At 36.1% G+C, this 22,247-nt stretch overlaps 1 protein-coding gene across 1 annotated transcript in view; it reads left to right on the top strand.

Moving 5' to 3' along the window:
* The window catches only part of KCNU1 (potassium calcium-activated channel subfamily U member 1), a 274,056-nt gene that overhangs the window by 214,264 nt on the left and 37,545 nt on the right, over positions 1-22,247 (top strand). Inside the window, exons 21-23 of the mRNA XM_044659543.1 lie at positions 3,115-3,214; positions 9,667-9,891; positions 12,723-12,912. Of these exons, the coding sequence (XP_044515478.1) occupies positions 3,115-3,214; positions 9,667-9,891; positions 12,723-12,912 (515 nt within the window). The remainder of the gene's footprint in view (positions 1-3,114; positions 3,215-9,666; positions 9,892-12,722; positions 12,913-22,247) is intronic.

Below are 22,247 nucleotides of genomic sequence, written 5' to 3'. Positions count from 1 at the left end.
AGAATACATAGAGGGGAATAACATGTAAGAAAAGTGAAAGGACTATGAAGAACTTTGTTAATCAGAGAAATTTGTATTTGACCCTGGAAGTAGCAAAAAAGCCACTAGAACTCCTTAAGGGTCAGGATGAGAATGGAGATAGAGGTAGGAAGGAGTGACATAGTCAGACCTATGGTTAAGTAAAATCTTAGGGGCTCAGTGAAAAAGGATTAGAATGGGGGAAGACTTAAAAAAAAAGAAATTACTAGCATAGCACTTGCAATAGTTCAGATAAGAGATGATGAGTACTTGAAGTAAGATATCCACCACGTGAGTAAAGAAAATGAGACACAATAATGCTATGGAGGTAGAAAATGACAATATTTGTCAACAGATTGAACACATGGGAAGAGGCCAATAAGATCTACTTCTAGCATTCCCTTGTGTATAACATATTTCAACATTTTCTTTCCTTTTATTTTCTTTCTTCTATAATAATTTCTATATGTGGTGCTAAATAATAGTTCTTTACTATTTAGTTTCTTCCTGACACTTGCCATATTTTTATTGTTTTATCACAGAATTATTGTTTTATGATCATTCTTTTTTTCTTTTTGAAATTAATTTGTTACATTAAAATGCTAAGTTAACTCCCTCACTTCCTCCCCTTCCCAATTAGGAAAGGTATTTGACAAAAAGATATATGTTTATATAAAATTATATCTTATTTCTATTTAGCAATTCTTTCTCTGTAAGTGGACAAGTGCAAGTCATTGTTCAAACAATATTTCTCTTGATGTACATAATGTTCTCTTGGTTCTGCTTATTTAAGTCTTCATAATTTCATGTAGGTTTTTCCATGTTTTTCTAAAATTAACCTGTTAGTCATTTCTTACAGTGCAATAATATGCCATCACAATCATATGCCACAACTTGTTTATTCATTCCCAATTGATGGGCATCATTTTGATTTTCAGTTCTTTGCCAACATAAAGAGATTTGTTATAAATATTTTAGAACATATAGATTCTTTTTCCTTTTCTCTGATCTCCTTGGAAAATGAACCCAATAACGGTGTTGCTGGGTCAAAAGGTATAGACAATTTTATAACTTTTAGCATGATTAAAGATTACTCTTCAACATAGTTGGATCAGTTCACAGTTGCATCAACAGTGTATTAGAATCCCCATTTTCCCACATTCCATCCAACATTTGTTGTTTTACCTTTTTAGCATTTTAATCAATGATAGATGTGACATGATATCTCAGAATTGTTTTGATTTGCATTTTTCCAATAAATGATTCAGAGCATTTTTCATATACTGATATATAGCTTCGATTTCATTATACAAAAACTATTTGTATCTTTTGACCATTTATCTGTTGGGGAATGGCTCATATTCTTATATATTGGACAAAATTCTCTATATACTTTAGATATGAGATAACTACCTGAGAAACTGTCCATAAAATCATTTTTTTCCAATTTATTGTTTTCCTTCTATTTTGGGCTATATTAGTATTATTTGCAGCAAAAAGTTCTAACTTCTATTGTAAACTGTCAATTCTCTTTTAGTTCTCTTATTTCATTCTTTATCTCTTATTACAGTTCTTTCATTTTAATCACTCCTGGGATCTTTTGGAATGATCCATATTGTTTTTCTGAGTTTCTCTTTCCAGTTCCTAACTTTCTTCTTCTTGGACTTTTTTCCCCTCTGGAATTATCTTTCCCACTTCATTTTTTTCTCTATATTAGGAGATTTCAGCTAACTTTATTTTGTCTTTTACCTCAGTTCATGGATTGAGATTCCTAGATTTTGAATTCAGGTCTATCTGACTCCAAACCCAGTATTCTATCCACCACTCCTCTTAACTGCCTCTCATTGTGTTAGAGCCTTTTTATTTTAAGCTCCTCCCAGTCTTTGATAGGGTGGCCTCAAATCTCCCACTACATATAGTACAAGTGCCATTCCCATTCAGATGACCAAGGCCTAGCCTGACCTTTTCTATTCTTGGCCTAGCTGTGAAGTCACCTCAGTCTCAACCCTGCCTCCTCCCTTAGTCCTGACTTGAGACACTGAGACTGGGCCTTGTCTACTGTCATCATCAGCAACCTGTTCCTAAAAAGGAAGTTAAATTCATCTCAGACATTTTTCTTGTACTTTCAACAATGTATTAGTCAATCATTTTAGGGAAAAATAGGGAGGTTGCACTGACCTTTTGGTTCATATCTGCTTGTTTTAACTGGCTTTGGGCCCAGTTCCTAACCTATGGGTTTAAGGCAGTGGTTCCCAAACTTTTTTGGCCTACTGCCCCTTTTCTGAAAAAAATATTACTTAGCCCTCTGCAAATTAATTTTTTAAAAAATATTAATAGCAATTAAGAGGAAAGATAAATGCACCTGTGGCCATCACAGCTTCCCTGGATCGCTGCAGCACCCACGGGGGTGGGGGGGGGTAGGGGCCACTTTGGGAATCGCTGGTTTAAGACCTAGTTTTCCTAGACCTATTATAAACACGAGGTTGCCCACAGTTTCTTCAAAGATGTCCACTATGGGTTTTGAATGTGTTGTGACCCAGGAAACTGAATCCCCCAGCGTTCCTCCCCCTTACTTCCTGGTGTGGGATTGGTCTTGGATGGACCAATCCTGTGCTGTGGGAGGGACCACCCACCCCACTTCTTGGCATCGGATTGGTCTTGAATTGGACCAATCCTATGCTAGGGTGGGGCCAAGACCTTCCCCACCCTCCCACCCCCATTCTTCCAGTCCCAGGATTGGTCTATATAAGGACCAATCTCAAGCCAAGGAGGTACTTTTGAACCTGAGAGGATTCAGGGTTTGTTGGGGTTAGTTGATTTCAGACAGGAGAAACTCCAGGGATTGTTTGCCAGATCTAAGACAAAGAGTTTGTTTTTTTTCTTCATTCATCACATTAGGTTGTTTTTTCACTTAGTTTTGAGCTCACTGGCATTTCCCTTTGGAAATATTGAAGCTTTGTTTCCTCTGGCGCATTTCCTCATTCCTGAAAAATCCTGTTTCTCCAGAAAACAGAGCTAAATTGGAACCTGCATATTGGCATCTTTGTGGGAAGTTATGGAATATTATAATATTAACTCTCTACTCTCTCTGTTTAGGGATGCAATTGCTTATGACAGAGATATGAAGAATGACCTTTTTGATAGTAGTGGCTTGTTCCATTGGTGTACACCCATCCTTCTGGAAAATGCAATTCTGGTAGGTACCTATGAAACAAACCTCTTATTGCTTTCTTTAATTCTTCAATCTTACTAAGGCTAGAAGTGCATCAAAATGTCATTTTTATGTTGTTGATTAGCCCGAACCGTTGACCAGTTCCATTGTAGACCTGAGTAAGTTCAACACTCTTTAGGCGGACTGGTAGCCTTCTCGCCAATTTGGAGGCTCCCCATACTGATTTTTAAGACACAGTGAGAAAACCCATTTGGTTTTAGCTTTTGGGTTACCTATTAGTTTGAGCTATTCCATCTAAGAAATCTTAAATTTAAGCTATCCACTAGCTTTATTTTACCATAGTTGCATAAATTATTGATATTCAATATATATCCCACTTACCCCCTTTTTTCTGAAATATATACTAAAAGCTTGAAGAAGGGAGCAAATACACATATCCTAATGGCCAGACTATTAGGAAACATGGATAACCTCCCAAGTTACCAGTTAACTACAAAGCTAGTTTATGATGAGGTTGTACTGAGCTTTCCTTATAATTAATTGCATATCTAGCCCCAAATGCATGTAATTTTACTAAAGGAGAAAAAAGTCAGTCTGTTGACTTGGTTTTTCAGGTAGATATCTTCCTGAAAAGTTATTTAAAATGTATAAGGTAAATAAATTCTAATATGCTAAGGAACCTCACTCTTCTGAAGAATCCTCAGTCTTTCTCTGTCCTTCTGAAAAACAAAATATTGGTTGTTCTTGTTATTTTTGTAATGGCACGTGCACATACACACATCCTTATTCTATGTTTTCTCAGTCTGGATTTTCATTTATTGAGTTTCTCAAAGTGAGACATTGCTGCCAGTCAAGCTGCATTTCCCCTCTACCTCAAAATCAGTCTGAAATCTTGGAAGATGTCTCTTTCTTCATGAAGTAATGCCATCAAGAAAGGTTGAGCTAATTCGGCCTCATGGCTTTATAGTCAAAAGTGTAGAGGCAGCCTGGTGTGGTAAAGTCCTAAATTTATACTCAGAGGATGTGGTTAACAATCCCAGGTCACTTGCTTATTAGCTGTGTGACTGTAGGCAAGTCACTCAATATCTTTGATTCTCATCTGTAGTTAAACCAGATTAAAAAGTGACATTCTGCATCCTTTAATCTATCCTGTAAGTGAAGGACCATAATTGTTATTTTGTGATGGCACATGTACACACAAACATCCTAATAATGTGTTTTTGTGGTCTGGATTTTCAAATATTGCATTTCTAACTTTTCTAACTCAGACCTCTCACATTCAAATCTACATTTTTCTGTGTATATCAAAATCAGCCTGAGTTCTTAGAATATATCTACTGTATGATCCTATTTGTGCCCTTAATAGCACTCCTCTCTGGGTCTCTGTTTCCCCATCTATAAAAAGAGAAAGTTGGACTCAATGGCCATTAAGATCTCTTCCCACTAAGACTTTCAAAAGCCTTTTGGTGTCATCCTAGCAGGATGCTTGTTTTGTGGGTTCCCCTCAAAATTCATTTTCCAGCAGCAGTACAATATACTTAGTACAAATGATTTCTTGAATTGTTCCCTACATGGCTCTTGTATCTGTCACTAAGTGGGAATGAAAACTTTTATTCTTCCCTACCCCCAGTTTTGAAATAGTTAATTTTACACTATTAAAAAACCACACACGCACATATGTGCATGTATATAAACTCACTCCTCCCACAAACACATTAATATAAACATACAGAACATCCCTGTGATTTGAGGTCAATGTCCTGCTAGGGGTGTGATCCAGTTATACAACAGAATCATTGAATCAAAAGCAGGGAATCTTCAGAGCTGTCATGTCTTTTGGAAGATAATTAAGGGAACTGAAACTTATCATTTTAGCAATTAACTGTCTCACTCCAAACTAAGCAGAATAAACATCCTTTGAACAGGAAACCAAACATGTTTTCAGTGGGTGGCAAATATTTAGAGAGTTTGAGGAGTTCTTTACAGAACAGAAGAATTCAAGAGACTAATAAATAGATATTGGATAATAGGTATTAGATAGCAGAAGGAAGCATTGAATTTGAGATAGTAGTGTCCCTGTTCAGATACTTATGAATTATTTGAATACTTCCGAGCCTCTCTGAATTTGATAATCTGTAATATGGGAATCATCAGTGATAAAATTTCAGGGTTAGAAGATAACTTGTCCAACCCATATTCCTCAAAAGGATACCCACTACAACATTCCTTTCAAGTGGACCAGTCTCTCCTTAGAGTCCTCTAACAAATAATCTTGAGATAAAAATACCTATCAGATAGTTGCTGTGAGCATCACATAATACTAGAATAATATAAATTATCATTTTTATTGAATCCCATGTTGTGGAAACTATTTTGTGAGATGGAGGAGAGATTCTGAAATTTCTCTTGGAGAGCCTTGATTTGTAATTGTGGCCAAAATCCATAATAATTCTTTTTTTTCTAAGTAGAGGGACATAAGGAGTATGGATTGTCTGGACAGACAATAATGTTGGATAGACAATTTGAATGATCAACAGTTTTACCATTGTGGAGAACTTATTGTAGGGTAACTCCCTTTGTTAAATGTTGACTGTGACTCGTTTCTGCCTTAGAAGATAAAAGCTAGGCAGTTGCTTGAGGAACTGAGAGATGATGGCTTTCTGGATGCCACATAGCTTGTGTGCATGTGTCAAAGATAAGACTTAAAAGCAAAGTCTTCTGGACTCCATACCCAGAATGCTATGTACTTTACCATCTGACCTCTATAAAAAAGACATGTAGTCCTGAGTGAATACAATTGTGGTTCCATTGACAAAGCACCATCACTCAATCCACTGGAGGATAGAATTTGAAGAGCATCTTGTGACCATCTAGTTTATATAGAGAAAATAAGACTCAGAGAGGTGGTTAGCCCAGTCACACAGACAGATCATTGCAAAACCAGATTTCAAAATGAACTCTTCTTCCAAATCCAGTGCTTTTCCTGCTAAGAAACAGCTTTGTCCCACAGTTTCTCTTAGGAAGCATCTCTAGCTGTGCCTATTAATAGCCTGTGCCATGCATCTTGTTTCTAATTGTTTAGTTCTATTCAGAAGAGTAATTGTTGGACTTCAGGCATGTTACATTAAATAGCATTAGAGGCTTCATTATTCAACTTAAAACTAATCTAGTTATCTAGAGACAATTCTTAAATAGATTTGCTTAAGATTCTGATCATTCATGGTGGGCTCCCCAGACAAAATGCTTATGTTTTCTTTTGTAGGGTATAAGAGGAGCTCTTTGAAAGACAATTTTACTGAGATTCTGTGCTAATTTGACAGCTCCCAGTTGGTTGAAAAATCTGCTTCCAGATCCCCATTCTATGACTTTTCTTAAACCTCCCTTAACTGGAAAATGCAACATGGTGGGGTGCTGACATAGGGGAGGATTAGGTTTCCTAGGAGTTCTAAGGTCTAAGACTGAATGGCCCTACTGAAATATTTCATCCATACTCCCCCTCATTTTACATATGGGAAAACTGAGAACCAGAGGTCCTAAATACTTGTCATAGGAGGTCACCATTTTGTACCTGTATAGAAACCCCCTTTTGTCTATACCACCTTTTCTCTTATGACTTTCAGGTAACTAACATCAGCTCTGAAACTCCAGGCACTTTTATGAACCATAATACACTGGTATAAATGCATATAAGAATTCAGGTATTAAATTCAAAAGATATTTGGTTTTCAAGGAAATCTGTATTCAATTGAGAATGAATATTTACTCTATAGGCACTTAAAAGGCAATGTGATATAATGGAATGAGTCCTGCTTTTTGAATCTGAGCACCTTGGTTTGAGTTCAAACTTGACATGATACCTTAGGAAAAATCCCTTAGCTTCTATAGACCACCAAATTTAGAGATGGAAAGGCACTTGGAGTTCACCTAGTATAATCCTATAATTTTGTACATGAAGAAACTCAATCCCAGAGACTTACTCAAGGTCACCTCAAAAATTATTATAGAAGTTTCAAAATTTGAATCCATGGACTCTGACTCCAAATCCATAGCTCTTTCTTCTAAAGTATACTTTGTAAAATGAGGAGGTGGGACTAGAGCAAATGTGTCAAACATAGGATCTCCTTAGTATAGTTAAAGCAGATTAAAATGTAATTGGAAAATTTTAACAAAACAATAAAGACAGATGATATTATATTTTAATGAGGGTAACATGGTCTGCAAGTATCATTATGTTCAGGTTAGTGTAGCCTTCATTTCTTTTAGAGTTTGACATGCTTCGAACTGCATAATTTCTAAGGTTCTTTCGTGACTTAAATTCTATATAATTCTAATAGTAAGAAATGCAGAAGCCCATTTAGGTATTAAAATACAAATTAATTATTATACATCATGGAGTTTTTGAAAAATAATTTTAGTAAGACTAATTCAACCCTGGAGAGAGTCAACTGGAATGGATTCTGTTTTGGAACTGGGAAATTTTTTGCATTCTGTTTCTCCCCTCTTACAACTCACAAGCATACATAAGACAAGAAAATGCATAGGTAGATGTCAAACATTTTACTTCTTATTTTTAACCCTTAATTTCTGTGTATTGGCTCCTAGGTGGAAGAGTGGTAAGGGTGAGCAATGGGGTTCAAGTGACTTGCCCAGGGTCACACAACTGGGAAGTGTCTGAGGCCAGATTTGAACCTAGGACCTCCCGTCTCTAGGCCTGACTCTCAAACCACTGAGCTACCCAGTTGCCTGCAAACATTTTACTTCTGAGAAGGCTATGCCTTTGAAAAGTACTAGCTTGAGTTCCAAGTAATGTTAGGCTCATCTCAAATAGGTAGTGCCTTCAAATCTCCACACCATTAGTGCTATCCCTTAGCAATTCACACAGTGTTACTCTGAGTAGATACTTAAAAGGCACAGTACAATGCAATAAACATTTATAAGGCAACTACTGTGTACCTCATACTGTAATATGTTTGAGAATGTTAGAAAATTCAGAAAAAATACCGTCCTGAAATTAAGGAGCTTATGATGCAGTAGAAAAATATGTTAAATAATAGCAATAACTCCAATTTAGATAACATTCTAAAGTTGACAAAACATATTACAAATATTATCTCATTTTATTCATACAATTCTAGAATGTAGATGCTCTTATTGTCCCAACTTTAGAGATGAGGAAATTGAGGTATAAAGAGCAAGTGACAACTTTCCCAGGGTCACACAGCTGAAGTCTGATTTGAATCCAGATCTTCCAGAGTTCAGTTGAAGAAAATGAGAATCCTTGATCCCCTGACTTCTAAAATAAGATACCAGTTATCACAATCAATCAGTATATATCTAACAGGAGTAATTAATCTGCAACTATGATTAATTAATGAGTAATAAAATTATAGTAGGATTAATAGAATTCTAGTAAGTATACTTTAAAAAAGGAAAATTCTCACTATGCAGTAAATCAAGTTACTTCCTCCTTTTTATTGTAACTCTCTATCAACCATATAAAGTATGTCAGATTGGTGACTGTTGGGGGCCTTGGAAATGGGCACAGGGGACACATCTGGAAGAGCTGGGCTATCTTTGGATCTCTCATAGGACTATCCTTACCAAGCAGGACTCAATAAGATGCTGAAACAAGATAGTACTCAATCGTTGCTAGGAAATGAACCTCCCACCCATTCATCCTAAAGGTACCTTCTTGCCTATCCATCCTAAATGGACGCCCTTCTCTAGAATTGGTGGTTGAATATTGGGGTGAGACCTTGAATGATGTAATGTTAGGGTATAAAATAAGGAGAAAAATTCTCACTCAGTTGTCTTAGGTGGGAGGAAACCTAATGACTCAGTTTTACTGAGAGATGCCAGTCTCTCTCAATGAATGTGTGATTGGCTTGGAGCTTTGCCTCTTTATTTTTTTGTTTTGTTTTGTTTTGTTTTAATAGATTGGCAGATAAATATTCATCCCACAGCCCAGTGCTGCATCAACTTTGCCACCTAGCTGCTTCTCAATGAATGTATGAATATACATGGTCAAATAGATCAAAGGTGTCAAAAAAAAAAAAAAAAAACAATGACAACAATCCTGAATGTGACTGAACCAGATTAAAATGTAATTGAGAAAGGTTTAAAGAAAAATACAGTAGAACATAGATAATATTAATATGAGTGTATCTCAGTTAATTTATGGGCCACAAGAATGCTTATATAATAGCCCTGTTTCTATGTGAGTTTGGTATCAGTGAAGCAGACCATTCATCTTAACCATGTTTTAGAACTTGACAGTATTTATCTTATCAGAGCTCACTCATGCCATGATGTCATGGTTAGGACAGGTAGAGAGCTAAACTTAGAAAAATTTAGTTGTGAGAGAGGGATAGAATAAAAAGGGCATACATGTAGGAATTTATTCTCCAATTTTTAGAAATTTTTTCTTTGATTGAGGAAAACAAACATCTCTTTTTCTCTGGATTGTTTCTCTTTAGAAACAAGGTGACAATACCAAGACAGGATTGCAGAACCATATTATTGCCTGTGTCTTTGGAGATTCTCATTCACCCCTGGTGGGGCTTCGGAACTTTGTGATGCCCTTAAGATCAAGTAACTATACCTTCAAAGAGCTGAAGGATATTGTGTTCATTGGGTCTCTGGATTACCTGAAAAGAGAATGGCAGTTTCTGAAAAATTTTCCCAAGATCTACCTGTTCCCAGTAAGTGTGTGTGTGTGTGTGTTGGGGGAGGAAATGAAGGTCTTTATTTCATTGTTGCAATACAAATTTTAAATGATGTAAAGATCTGAGGAACAATTGGCCCTTCTTGGTAACAAGACTTTCTTATCTGTGAAGATGATCAAAAATTGGATAGAAATATGAGTAAAAATTGGAGAATCAAACAAAATCTTCAGAAAAACTAGGAGAGAAGACCTTGGTAAACCTTAGACTATTATAAAAATGTAATTTCATGTTCTTTTCACTTAATATTATTCAAGGCCTTTGTGTTTTTCAGGAATGGATTTTAATGCATCTATTTTCTAATTAATGTGAATATTCTCTTCAGTAACATAAGCCTCAGTCCATAACTCTACCACACATAGTATTGTTGTTATTTTTATATTTGTATTCAAACTTTAGCAAATATTACTAGATTCTCAAAATATTTTTAAGTGTCTACAGTTTGAGAGGACCATTGTGGAAGAGGTATAAAGAAATAATATAGGACATGGCTCTATGGTGATGTCTGATAATATAAGAAAATAAAATAATTAAAAAATACAACATATACAATTATTTTTAAATCCCTGCTATATTCAGAGCTCTTTATATTAGTCTACTACTGGTATCCCATCATGTCATAAAGGCAACTCTTTCTTGAAGGTTCTACCAGCAGAATCTAATTAATGTAAGGCAATTCCTATCAAGCTTGTAATATTACTACAGGGAAAATCAAGGTAAAATATATTAAGCACTTGCTTTGAGGCAAGTATTTTGCCAAACAATAGGGATGCAGAGCTAAAAGGAAGACTTCAAATAGCTTACATTCTAGTGGAAGGATACAACATGCTCACAGATAAATGATTACAGATTATTATGCCCATTCACACACACAAACACACACACACACACACACACACACACACACACACACAAAATACACATTGTTTGAGAAGGAAAGACAATTGGAAGAGTAAGGAAAACTTCTTGAATAAAGTGTCATTTAAGCAGATTCTTGTAGCAGCAAGACATAGATGATGAGGTGACAAGGAAAACAGAGAAGAACCAACACCATAGATAGGAAGAAAAGCACAATAGAATTGTTTCATGAAAATCCAGAGATGTGTGGATCCAGGAGGAGGGTTTCTTGATAATATTAAATACTTCAGAGAAGTCAAGAAGAATAAGGATTAATCAAAAGTGATTGGATTTAGCAATGGAGATCATTGCTGACTTTGCAGAGAGAAGCTGATGGACTATATGTTTATCCTCCAAGGATTATAGAGTTAGAGCTGGAAAGGATCTTAGGCTTCATTGAGCCCAATATTGTCATTTTAGGAATAAGTAAATCAAGGCCTTGAGAGGGGAGCTGGACTGAAGGAGAAGACACTTTCCATGGATCCTGCATTGGCTTGTTGGGTGAGTAGCTGGCCTTCCTTTCCTGGCTTCTGGAGAGAGATTGGTTCTGGAGAGGCCTTCCTTTCCTGGAGGAGGCTGAGTTGGTGGAAGACTTGCTGAAGATGCCACCGAGACTCCTGGCTCAAGAGGCTCAAGACCATGACTCTACCAATTAATGTAAACATTTTAAATTTAGGTTTTTATGCTAATATGAAAGTTCTAAAGTAATATTGTGCTCATTGATTTAAAAAATTAACTCTTAAATCATTAGTCCATTAGCCACTCATGACAATTTAATTTAATAGAGATATAGTAAAAGAGAGAAATGTAGGAAGAAAATAGAAAGTATTGCCTAGCTAGATACCCTGTAATTTCTGTCCAACTCACAACCTAGCAAGGGCTCTTAAGTCCACATCTCCACATGGAGCCGTAAAAATCTCTTAAGCCAGGAGTCTTGGTGGTGTCTTCAGCAAGAGTTCCACCAAGTCAGCCTCCTCCAGGAAAGGAAGGCCTCTCCAGAACCAATCTCTCCAGAAGCCAGGGAAGGAAGGTCAGCTACTCACCCAACAAGTCAATGCAGGATCCAGGGAAAGTCTTCTCTGTCAGTCCAGCTCCCTGATGCAGAGTGTCCAAAGGCAAACTCCAAAGGCAAAGTCCCTTGGAAAGGAAGTTCAGGACTTTTTATAGTCCTTTTTCCAAGTCACTTTCTGTCCCTTCCCCCGCTTTACAGGAACTAATGGAAGTCTTTCAAGTTGCCTAGCACTGCCCAAGGGGGGTGGCAATAACCTGTAGAGGTGTGAACTTACTCTAGTAAGTGATTCATGAATTCTCTTACTTAGTGTTAAGTAGGGGTGCTTTGAATTCTTGATTTGTTTAGCTAAAAATAAGCAAGAGGAGAGTTAATCCTATCTTCACATTGATTGGCCAACTTTTAACTAGTTGAAACTGGTTGTTATGTAGAATGTTTTTTGTACCCTCTTTCTAGGAATATTTTTAAAAAATTCCTTCCTTGAAGGATTTACAGTCAGAGTATCTGACATTTAGTAAGTTAGTCTGCCACCATGACCTTCCAAGGTGCCTCCTTCCCCATTCTTCTGTAACTTCAGTCTTTTTTTGTTTGACAAGGGTATAAAAATAAAAGTAAAAAGACAGTCCCTCCCCTCCATGAGTTCATTGCAAACAGGGACTGTCTTTTTGTGGTATTTATATCCCTAGCACTCAGTGATAGCTACATATGAAACACAACAAATGCCAGTCAACTGCAGAATAAGTCATATCCAGGACAAACTCTTAACAAAATTGTGAATTAGGATGAAGTTTATTTCTTCTAGCCTCTGCTTTCTTTGCCTGTATTTCAGTATGCTTACCCACAAGGCTAGGAAACTGTCTAACTTCTGATGAAGCCTCTTTCCTTCTTCCCTATTTCTGTGTAGGGATCTGCTCACTCTCAGGGAGATCTCAAGTCAGTCAACATTGAAAAATGTTCAATGTGTGTTATCCTGTCCTCCCCTTCTGAGCTGTCAAGCAACCAGAGGACGGTTGATGGAGAGGCCATCTTGGCTACTCTCAACATTGGATCCCTTCATTTGGAAACTAATATGACGTTAAACACAAATTTGCTAGGTAAGAACTCTCCTAGAGAGTAAAACAGAATAGAATGCAAAAAGGAAAATAAATCTCTCATCTTTAAAGCAGAAATATGTCCTGAAGAGAGGAGACTGAACTTGAGAATTTCAGAGGTCTATTTATAGTTAAGATTCTATGATAGTCCTACACTTGAGTCCTTTGTAACATTATGAAGAGTAAAATTTGTATCTATATTCATAATAATATTTTACATGATATTTTCCTCCTTTGGGGCCAACTCAAAATTACTTATTATCTGAGTTTATATATGTAACCAGTCTTGGAGTTCTTAGAACATGAGAAAGAATACGTGATCTAGAAATATGTTCTGAGCTCAAAACCTTCATCTGAAATTGATAAGTTTTTCTGAGAAAGTCTCTTCTTCATAAATCTCTAAAATCCTCATCTCTAAAATTAAAATAATGATATTTATATATTACCTATCTCACAAAAATTATAGTTATTCTTGCCCCCTACATATAGGGAAAGGCAGACAGATGAAATTACTATTTAAAAAGCTGCAAATCTAGTATATTATGGCAGGGTGAAATCAAAGAGATATGTAAGGTTCCAAGCACAAAATAAATACTAACAATAATCAATGAAATTGCTTTTATACATAGTTGTGGAAAATAAAATATTTTAAAAATCAATAAATAAATATCTACTGAGTACCCACTGTTTTAAGAGTAATAGAAAATACAAAACTGCATACTTTAAAGTTATATAGTATGTGCAACTTTTTGAAATGCTTTAAAATTTTTATCTTTGGAAGGGACATCAAAACTCATTTTGTTTAGGCAATAATTATCATGAGTTTTTTGCTGTTTAACATATCTTTGCCTTATACTTACATTTATATTTGAGTATATTATCCCTTTTTACAATTGTTATTTACCACATGTAATTTATATTGACTAGTTTGGATGGGAAGCTAAAAAGAAGAAATGGGAACTTAGAGAAAGAATTTGAAAAGATACAAATTCAAACTGAATGCAAAACCCTTAAATAATGTGAAAGGGTACAACATGTCATTATCTTGACTTTGTCCCTCTGAGATAATACAAGTATGAATCATTCAATATATACATATCCTGTTTGGCAAATGAGGGAATTGAGACATGGATAGGTTAAGTAGTCTATAGGAATCTAGTTAAATAGCACAAGAGTTTCAAAGTTTGGTACTTCTATTAAAATTCAGATTTTATTATTCACAGATATTTCTACCATATTACTCTGCCTGAAGGACTGGATTTTTTAAATCAATATTTTGTGTATGTCATTTAGTATGAAATTGCCATACAAACCTGCCTAAATGTCTATTTTTCCACAGGCATGTGAATAATGACTTCTTCTCAGGCCTATACTTCCTACAAAGGGTGGTAATCCTTAGCAGAATTCATATTTACTAAGATAGATATAAATGCTAAACATTCATGTATATATATATATATATATGTATATTATATAGATCAAAAATATCTAGTGATACATAGTTCAATTCAATTGAACAAGGACTTATTGTTCCTTTGTCCATTAGTGGGTGCATGTGAAGAGGCAGAGACCTAAAGTAAAACTAATACTGCCATCTAGTTTCCATGTGCCAAGATTAACTTATTAGCCAAGAGTCTTCATCCCTACTTTCAAGGTTTCAAGTAAAGCACCTTCTCATTCCAAGAAGACAGAAACAATAAGCCTAAAGGTCCTACTGTTTTCCTTATTTAATTTCATTTTAATAAAATCTCAGAACTAGAAAAGACTTCAAGGTCATCTTGTCCAGTGTCCCACAAAATGCCAAAATCTTCTCTATGACATTCTTCCTGGGTTATCAAGCCTCTATTCGAATATTTCCAGGTCCAAGGAATTGACTTGCAAAGCAATTGATTCAAACCTTGGACCACCCTAATATTATAAAGGTTTTTCTTGAAATGAGATGTACATATAATTTCCTATAATTTCCTTCTAACTGTCCTTAGTCCTATCTTTCAAAACAACATGGAATAATAAATCTACTCTCTTAAATATGACAATCCTTCAAGAATCTGAAGACAGCTACCAGAGGATTTATGTCTTTTTTTCAGTCATTTACTTTTCATAGTAAATCTTTTGCCTCTTTTTGTACACCCAACACTTAACACAAATATGCCTGGAACATAGTAGGTGATAAATAAATGTTTCTTGATGGATTGAAATGTTCTTCCTCTTCATTGCTGACTCTTGGCTTCCATATCTTTCTTCAATTCAGGAAATCTATCATAATCCCTCTTAATTTTAGTGTCTTCCAAGCATATCTTTTTGGTCATCTCCAATTTATCCTATGTATAAAAACTTATTTGTATATATTAGTTTTAGGAGTGTAAACTCACAGGTTTTCCTGCAAGGTAGGAATAGAATCTGTCTTCTGGGGAGCTGGGGAGCCAATTCACAAGTAAAAGTGGAGGTTGGGAGAATATCCAAAAAGGTTGCTACAGATACATTTGTTTTTGTTGTTGCTGATGTTCAATCATTTCAGTGCTCTTCATGACCTCTTTTGGGGTTTTCTTGGCAAAGATACTGACCTTGTTTGACATTTCCTTTTCCAGGTAATTTTATGAAGGAGGAATTGAAGCTAAGAGGCTTAGGTGACCTGCCATGGGTCACACAGCTGGTTTCTGAGAGCAGATTTGATCTCATGAAAATGAGTCTTCCTAACTCCAGTCCTATCCAATATACCACCTAGCTTTCTTCTGCTATCTTCCAACATTTAAAATATACTTACTGGATGTTTAGATGACTAAATGATTGCAGATATGCATAGGGCCTTTGCCAAGTATAAGGCAATGTGTTAGCATACCTTAGGGCAAGCATGATTGTGGATCTTTCAACTTTCCCTCAAGTGGCTCCCTCACAGGAAAGAGCAATGATCAGATTACCTTGGCAGTAAGCCAGCACACCAAGCCCATACTTATATCTCTTCTTTTTCTTCTTGCTCCTAAATATTTGAAATAATAACCTTTCTGTCTTTCTCCTTACCTTTCTTCACTCCTACAGTGATCTTGCTGTCCTATCTTTCTTTTTCTCTTTCTCTACTAACTACTAGAGTCTGGTGCCTCATTTTCCTATTTTTCTCTCTGTCCCAAATCGAACCAGTTTTCAAAGCCTCATTATTTTCTCAGTCTCTTACTACCTTCCCTCAAGGTCTTATAAGGCACCTCTCTTACCTTCTCTCTACCAAAATCTTCCTGATGCCTCTTCTTTCTACATTTCTCTCCTTCCTGAAATTTGAAGTCTCATCCTCCTACTAAGAAGGAGCTAGAGAAGCAGCATTAACTTACTAAAAGATTACTTTGTATATACATGGGACTCCATAGTAACTATATCCTTCTCCTAGAAGTGTTGAGGGCTACTAAATAATTTGTGGTGTGAAAGATAGGATCAATATCTTGCTGAACCTAAAAAGGTTAAGTAATATCTTTATTTTGATCTTGAAAAAAGTTCTCCCAATAGAGAGACATGGACAACCTAATATATGATAAATGGAGACAATAGAAGACATCTTTTTTTCCCCTTTTGAACTACTTACTAGGGTTTGGCATGCTTTTTTAGTCCATTGAAGATAATTTATAAATCTATTTTTTTTTTTGCTTTCCTTTAAGACTCAGCTCAAATCTAAATTTTTGCAAGAGGGTTTCACTTCACTACCACCACCCCTGCGCCTCAGCTAATGCCTTCCCTCTGGGCTTATATCCTATTTAACATAGATAGTAAAATAGATAGCAAATAGATGCATAGATAGATATAGATATGATATATACATACACACATATATACCTCCATACCTCCATATATATATATATACATATACATATGTATATATATAGTATGTACATAGCCATTTGCTCAAATTTTTCTCCCCTAGAATGTGAGCTCTTTAAGAGAAATCTCCTATTTTGTTTTTCTTTGTATCCCACAGTTAGCACTTAGCATAGTGCCTGACACATATTCAGTGCTTAATAAGTGCATGATGAGGAAGGTTGCTCTGCTTCTGGACCATACTTTGTGAGTCGCCTCTTTAGCACCATTTTCCCAGACTCTGTACCTACCCTTTATTTGGCACAGAATAGTTAATAAATTCTTGTGATTAATTGATTGAAAAAGTAAATGATTAAAGAGAAGCTGTATTCAAAGTCAAAGAAAATGTTGCCAAGAACAGTGGTGGCACCGCTCTTTGCTATCCATGCTGAGTCTGGCTGATGATTCTACTTAACCTCTTCCATAATGGGCTGAATATGAAATTAGAAATCCTCACCAATGAACAGGCAGTCCAGTGGTAGGAGTATCAAGGTCACTGAGTTCTAATTCACACCAGATCTAACAACCCAACATCTATGGCTTGAGTCCAATAATTAGAGTTCCATCAGAAGCTTTCCTTTTGTAACTAATGACTAGTTATTTTGGAAGTATCAATTGAACATCCTGTGAAAACTAGGTTAATAAAGAAGAGGAAGATCTCTTTCCTTACTTACTGGGGCAAATTGTAAGAAATGAAACAAATTAAAATTTCACATGTTTTTGAATATTGAGGGTCCAATCAATGCTATGCCAAAAGGAACTTCCAGGATTCTAAAGAGTATCAAATTTATCACTAATCAACAACCATGCTAACTATTGTGTACCTTTTATTTGCTTATACTTTTATGCTGAATAAGTCCTGCATATGATATCCAAGCATATATGACTGTTTTTGCAGAATCACTTATATGACCAAGAGGGAATTGACGCACACTATAAGTACAAATATAGTAAGAAAACACCTGGCTGTCCTTGATAAATCAAAATCACCTTCTCAGATAAGCTATATCGTTGTGTTCTACAAAAAAACAAAAACTAGAATATGTGATTGGCAGACCACTGATATTTGAAAGGACACAGGAAACAAGAGTGGTAACATAAGATTAGAGAAGGGCAAATGTTTTCCAAATTTGGTAAAAAGAGAAGAGAATCTATCAACCAAAGTCCAGTAACCTTGACTTTGGATCCTGGGAAAACTCTATAAAGGATTATTAAAGAGAAGATTCCTATACCTTTCAGAAGGAAACTGGTTATTATAAAGAGATGAAATGGCTTCATCAATTACAGTTCATGACAAAGTTACCTCATTTTTTCTCTTTTTTTGACAAAATCACTAAAGCAATAGAAAATGGAAATGTTGTAGATATAGTTTAATTAGTTTTTAGCATAGATGTTGATAAAGTTTTTCATTCTATTCTTGTGGAGAAAATTGAGAAATGGACTAAATGATGATATAATCTGACAATTCTAAGATGGTTAGATGGCCGGGTTTAGAGTATTAATGGTACAATGCCTATGTAGCAGGAGATCTTCAGTTAAGGACCCTGGGAATCTAAGCTTGACTTTGAACTTTTTGACATTTTTATCAATGACTTGGATAGAAGCATAGTAGGTAACTGAGCATTATTTAGTGTTCTGAATCACAGTCAGGATCCAAAAATGCCTTGACAGGCTTGAGCATTGATCTGAATCTAATAAGATAAAATTCAATAGAGATAAATGTAAATTCTTGCACTAGGATAAAAGAAAACAACTTCACAAGTAACAGATTAGGATTTCATAGATAAATGACATTTGTTCTGAAAGAATCTTCAGGTTTTACTGAACAGCAAGCTCAATATGATTTGGCAGTATGATATGGCAACCAAAAGAAAGTGAAGGCAATTTTGGATTATATTCAGAAATGCATAGCTATCAGGAATAGGGAGGTGATAATCCTACTGTACTCTACCCTCAACAAATTTTATCTGGAATATTATGTCCAGATCTAGGCACCATGGTTTAAAATGACAAAAATAATCTGAAGGAAGTTTAGAGGAAGGCAACCAAGATAGTGAAGTCCAATAAGTCCATGATATATGAGGACTGGTTGAAGGAATTAGGCATGTTTGGCCTGAAGGGGGAAAAAGACTCAGGAAATATGATAACATGTTCAAGTATCTGAAGGGTTTTTAAGTATAAGACAAATTAGGTGTTTCATTCCTTTTCAGGGTACACCAGGAAAAAGTAGTAGAAATTGCAAAAAAAAGAAATTTTAGTCTTGATGTCACAGAAAGGACTTCTGAATAATTTGAACTGTCCAAATATGGAATGGACTAGTTAGTAGGTTGTCTCTCTTTGGAGTTCTACAAGAAGAAGCTAGATCATCACTTGCCACATGATATAATAGATATTCTTCTGGTGTCTGGGATACATTAAATAAATGCCACTAAGGCTATTTCTTTTTCTCAGATTTCATGATTCTTTGAGGTAGGGCTAAGAAATGGAAAACTGGTGTTCTAGCTCAATCATAGTGATGATTTTCCTTACGTGGCTCTTTTACCCATCAGGGAATACATAAGTAACCAAGGTGAGAATCCCCTTCTGAGTGGCTCTTAAAGCAACCTGAAATTTAAAGTTACTAAAGCAGATCTAGAGACCAGAAATTGGAATATATGAGTTGAGCATGGAGAAACATTAGAAATGAGAAAGAGTTAAGTAAAGAAAAAGGACATGGGCCCCAGGGGGAGAGGGAGCCCTTTTATCCTATCAACCTACTCCTTTCAAGAAATAGCTTGGGTCCAAAAATTGCACTAGGAGAGAAATGTAGTAAAGTATTAAGAATTCCCACTGGGAAGAAAAGGGTGATATGTTTCTAACAACACTGTGTTCCTAGACCTAATAATCTTCTGAAAGTAATAGGACAATTCCATTCAAGTTCATAAACCAAAAATCTTTGACAGAAAATAATCAAGAACATGGCCCATGAGCTAGGGAAAAAGCAAATGACAGAGGGACTAGGTGGGAGGAGCAATCTTTGACCTTGCTCTATACTTACTACATAAGCAATGAGATTGTGAAGATCAAGTCAGAAAGTTGACTTTTTATTAGCTCTGGGTTTCAAGGGCAACTCTAACTCATGGTACTTTAATAAATCTGGAAGGTTATATATAGTCCTTGGGAAAGGAGGGTCTCTGTAGTAAACTTCAAATAAATTTCCGTTCTAGTTGAGTCTCAACCACAGGGTGGTGCTATAAGTCTTAAGGAATTATAAGTCCCCAGGGGAAAGTAGAAATCATAGGAGAGGGAATGAAGTTTGTCTAGACCAGTGGCACCAAATTCAAATAGAAACAGGGTCAATAAACTGTACACAAGAGTCCCTACTCTCATCATTTTGACTTAGACAATCATATTATTTTTGTCTATATTACATTTTTGTTGACTATTTCCCAATTACATTTTAATCTGAGCTGGGGTGCACTCAGGAATATTGTGAGCTGGGTGGTTGATGGCTCTGATCTAGATATAAATAGGTTCCACTAAATTTTTCCTTCTTTCTTTAGGGCGAAATATAGACTGTCCTATATCAAATATATATTGTTAACTTATGTGCTTTCATAGGAGCTGAGAACCCATCTTTACTCACCTTTGTGAAGATATGAAAATAAACTATATTCTGATATTCTCCAGAAAAACACTGGGTGGGGGTATGAAGCAAAGAGTAATTTTTAAGAAGCCTTTCAAGATCAAACCCAGTCAGTATAAGGCCAGAGCCAGGATCTTATATTATAGCTTATGATGTGTTTGTTGTTTGAAAGGGGAAAAAAGCATCAATATGTTTCCATGGCAGCAGTCTTGTTTTAAATAAAAATATTAAATACTCATCTTACAAGAGTTACTTTTTTGAGAGTTGTGCAAGTGGCTTAAGTCCATTTAGTTTAGTAAATGAAAGCATTTCATAAGAAGAATGAACTGAATTTGGCTGGCTTTGATAAAATCTGTGGATTATTTTTTAACTAGGCTTATAGTCTTCATGCTCAAAAGCTAAACTGACCCATTTTGTGTGAGACAGAACTAAGTTTACTAAAGAGTAAAGCTTTTTGCAAAGGTTCTTTTAAGACCCAGGAGAAAGGGTAGAATTTCTGCCTATGCTGTCCAAATCCCTGAATATCCCTCTCTTCCCTGCCTCAGAATTCTAATAAAGGTGGTTTCTCAAGCTATCCAAACCATCCAAAACTGCCATGAACTCTTTTCTTCTTTTGGTTTTGGAAAATGAGGAATGAATGAGCTGGAAAGGACTCCTTGGCAGAGGAAAGACCTAGAAAGTTGAAAAAGGGACAACAAGGAACTTATCCTCCTTCGTGCTCTGTGCTTATGTCTTTTTTCAACAAATATTTGCTGACTCAACTCTCCAAGAGCAAAGTCATCTTCCCCTCAAGGTCCTAGAGTTTTATCTGAGAAATCAAGGTATCTTTCACGAATGCCATGTGCTCGAGCTTTCATCTCTGGTATGTTCCCCCTAATTTGAGAGTGTAGTACTACCTATATCTCCATTTCCTAATAACCAGTTAATATTAGTTAGCTTTTCCAAAAGGATATTTACTACTCTGAATGTGAAAAATAACAGAAGTGCCAATGTTCTCCTTACTATCACAGAGATAAAACTCTCCTCTATATTACATTGGCTGGGATGTCTGAAATGTTCAGGAAGGACTAAATACCTCTGATGTGAGGGCTTGATGAGTCCTTTTCAAGGCTGCTCATCCACTTTTCACCTAATTTTCTCCTGTAACTCCAAAAAGCTGTAGCATGTACAGTGGTTGCACCTTGGTAAAACTATCTCTACAGACAAGTTAGACTAGTGAGAAGGTAACCAATAGGCTTCAAGAACCAGTGGTAAGTTAAGGGATGTGTACCTTGAGCATAAGAATTCCCTTGGCAGAATGGGTGGATGAGAACAATTTGTTACAACACTCATGAAGGTGGCTGAAGCAGGTGCAATGGAGCACTTAGAGCTTGGTCAAGCATCCAAGATGTCAGTCATCCACTTCAGCCCAGGCCAATCTCCAGTCATCTTGACTTTTGCCTTGCCACTGGAATTCAGTGGCATTGAAAGAGAGAGTAAGGCTAATGATTTCGAGGAACTCTGCCTCACTCAAATCCCAGTCAAGGCATTACCCTGGGATGTTGAAAGAATTATTTGAAACTAAGGATGAAAGACAAGCTTGGCATGTGTGGAGGCTGGGTTCTGACTTAATGTAGTTCCTACAGTCCTACCAAGTCCACCTCCAGACACAGCTTACCTTCTTGATGGATCTTTATCTCTGCTATCACTATGAGAGGTCCCAATGATGGCTCCTTATTCCTCAGAGCATCAATGCTGAACTGGCTGCAAAACTCTCCTATGGCTCATTCTCCTTATCTTTCAAAACTCAAGGTTAAAGCCTCTAGATTAATCTCCTTCACTTAAACTGATAGAACATGGAGGCAAAGGACTAAGACTTTTAAAGATCATATATTGG

Source organism: Gracilinanus agilis, chromosome 2 (assembly GCF_016433145.1).
Source record: "Gracilinanus agilis isolate LMUSP501 chromosome 2, AgileGrace, whole genome shotgun sequence".
NCBI classification, from domain to species: Eukaryota; Metazoa; Chordata; class Mammalia; order Didelphimorphia; family Didelphidae; genus Gracilinanus; species Gracilinanus agilis.
Note: the sequence above shows the minus strand (reverse complement) of the source record. Positions and strands in the feature narration are given on the sequence as shown.